Genomic DNA, 1,302 nt, shown 5'->3' with positions numbered 1-1,302 from the left:
AATCTACATAAAGTACAATTAAAAGGAGAAAATGAAGAGACAAAAGAAACAACAATAAAAGAATCAAATACAAAAGGACAACCTACAGAAACCCCAACAAACACAGATGAAGAAAAGAAAAAAGAGCAAATTAGTCAAGACAGACATGAAGAAGTAGAGGGACAAGAGAAGAAAACCCAAAGCCAAGAACAAAAGAATAGTGTAGTTGATGAAAAAAAAGAATACCGTCTCAGGAGAAGAAAAACAGAATAAAGAGGATGGACAACAAGACAAAGCAGCAGAAAAACAAACTCCAACAACTGACACAGAACATAACAAACAAAAAGACAGTCTAACTAGTAATGAAGGTGGTAGTCAAGAAAAGCAAGAGGGAAAACAGAATGAAGAATCTGAAAAAGGACAGATAGACCAAGGACAAAAAGGAAAAGAAGAAGGAAAGGAGGTAGAAATTGGAGGAGGAACAAAAGAGGAAAAAACAAAAAGTGACGAAGAGCAAAAGGGTCAAGAAAGTAAAGAAAATCATGCAGAAGATGATAAAAAGTCACAAGGAGAGAATGAGAATGAGAACAAGAATGACCAAAACGGTAAAGGAACGAAAGGAGAAGAACAAGGAAAGAAGAAAGAAGAAGGAAAAGGTGATGAAAAGAGTGATGAAAATGAACAGAACAAAGGAGCAACTCAAGAAAAGAATACGGAAAAGCAAGAGAGTCAGAAGGAAGGAGAGGGAGTTGACAAAACAAAAGAAGAGAAGAAAGAGAATGATAATAAAAACCAAGAAAAGAAGAGTGAAGAAAAAGAACAAAAAGAAGAAAAGTCATCAAATGGTTCTGAAAGTAAAACAGATAGTGAGTCTGATGAAGAACTAAATGGTCATAACAATATTGATGGTACAATATCTACAGTTATTATTCTTTCTATTGTCATCACATTTTTATTCTTCTAATTGATTGTTTTAGTCTTTATTTTCAACACCATACAACAATTACTATAGTTTTACTGAATTGCTATTTCCTTTTATTCATCAACTGTGTTTGTTATTTCATTGAATATTCATGTTACATAAACCAAATTGATTTTAATCAATTAAATTCAATAATAAAATGATGGTAAATGAAAATAAATGTATCAAATTATCATCAAAATACAAACAGTTTATCATATTAACGTTTAAAATCAATAATAAAAACAAGAAAAATGAAATGAATGAAGTGGAAAATGAAAATAATATGAAATAAAGATAATATGATAAAATGAATTTAAAAAAAGAGTATAAATGTATATCTATGAAATATATAAGTATTA

General features: G+C 29.8%; 1 protein-coding gene across 1 annotated transcript; it reads left to right on the top strand.

The window, feature by feature from the left end:
• Window positions 1-208: 208 nt before the first annotated feature.
• On the top strand, window positions 209-943 carry ENU1_130490 (cylicin-2, putative; the record flags this gene model as incomplete). Its single annotated transcript, XM_008860054.1, has 1 exon — window positions 209-943. One exon carries the CDS (start codon window positions 209-211, stop codon window positions 941-943), a length of 735 nt encoding a protein of 244 aa, XP_008858276.1.
• Between the last annotated feature and the right edge of the window lie 359 nt (window positions 944-1,302).

The sequence above is a fragment of the Entamoeba nuttalli genome (assembly GCF_000257125.1).
Source record: "Entamoeba nuttalli P19 unplaced genomic scaffold asmbl_5456, whole genome shotgun sequence".
Classification (NCBI taxonomy): domain Eukaryota; phylum Evosea; order Mastigamoebida; family Endamoebidae; genus Entamoeba; species Entamoeba nuttalli.
The sequence above is the reverse complement of the archived record's forward strand: the minus strand, read 5'-3'. Positions and strand labels throughout refer to the sequence as shown.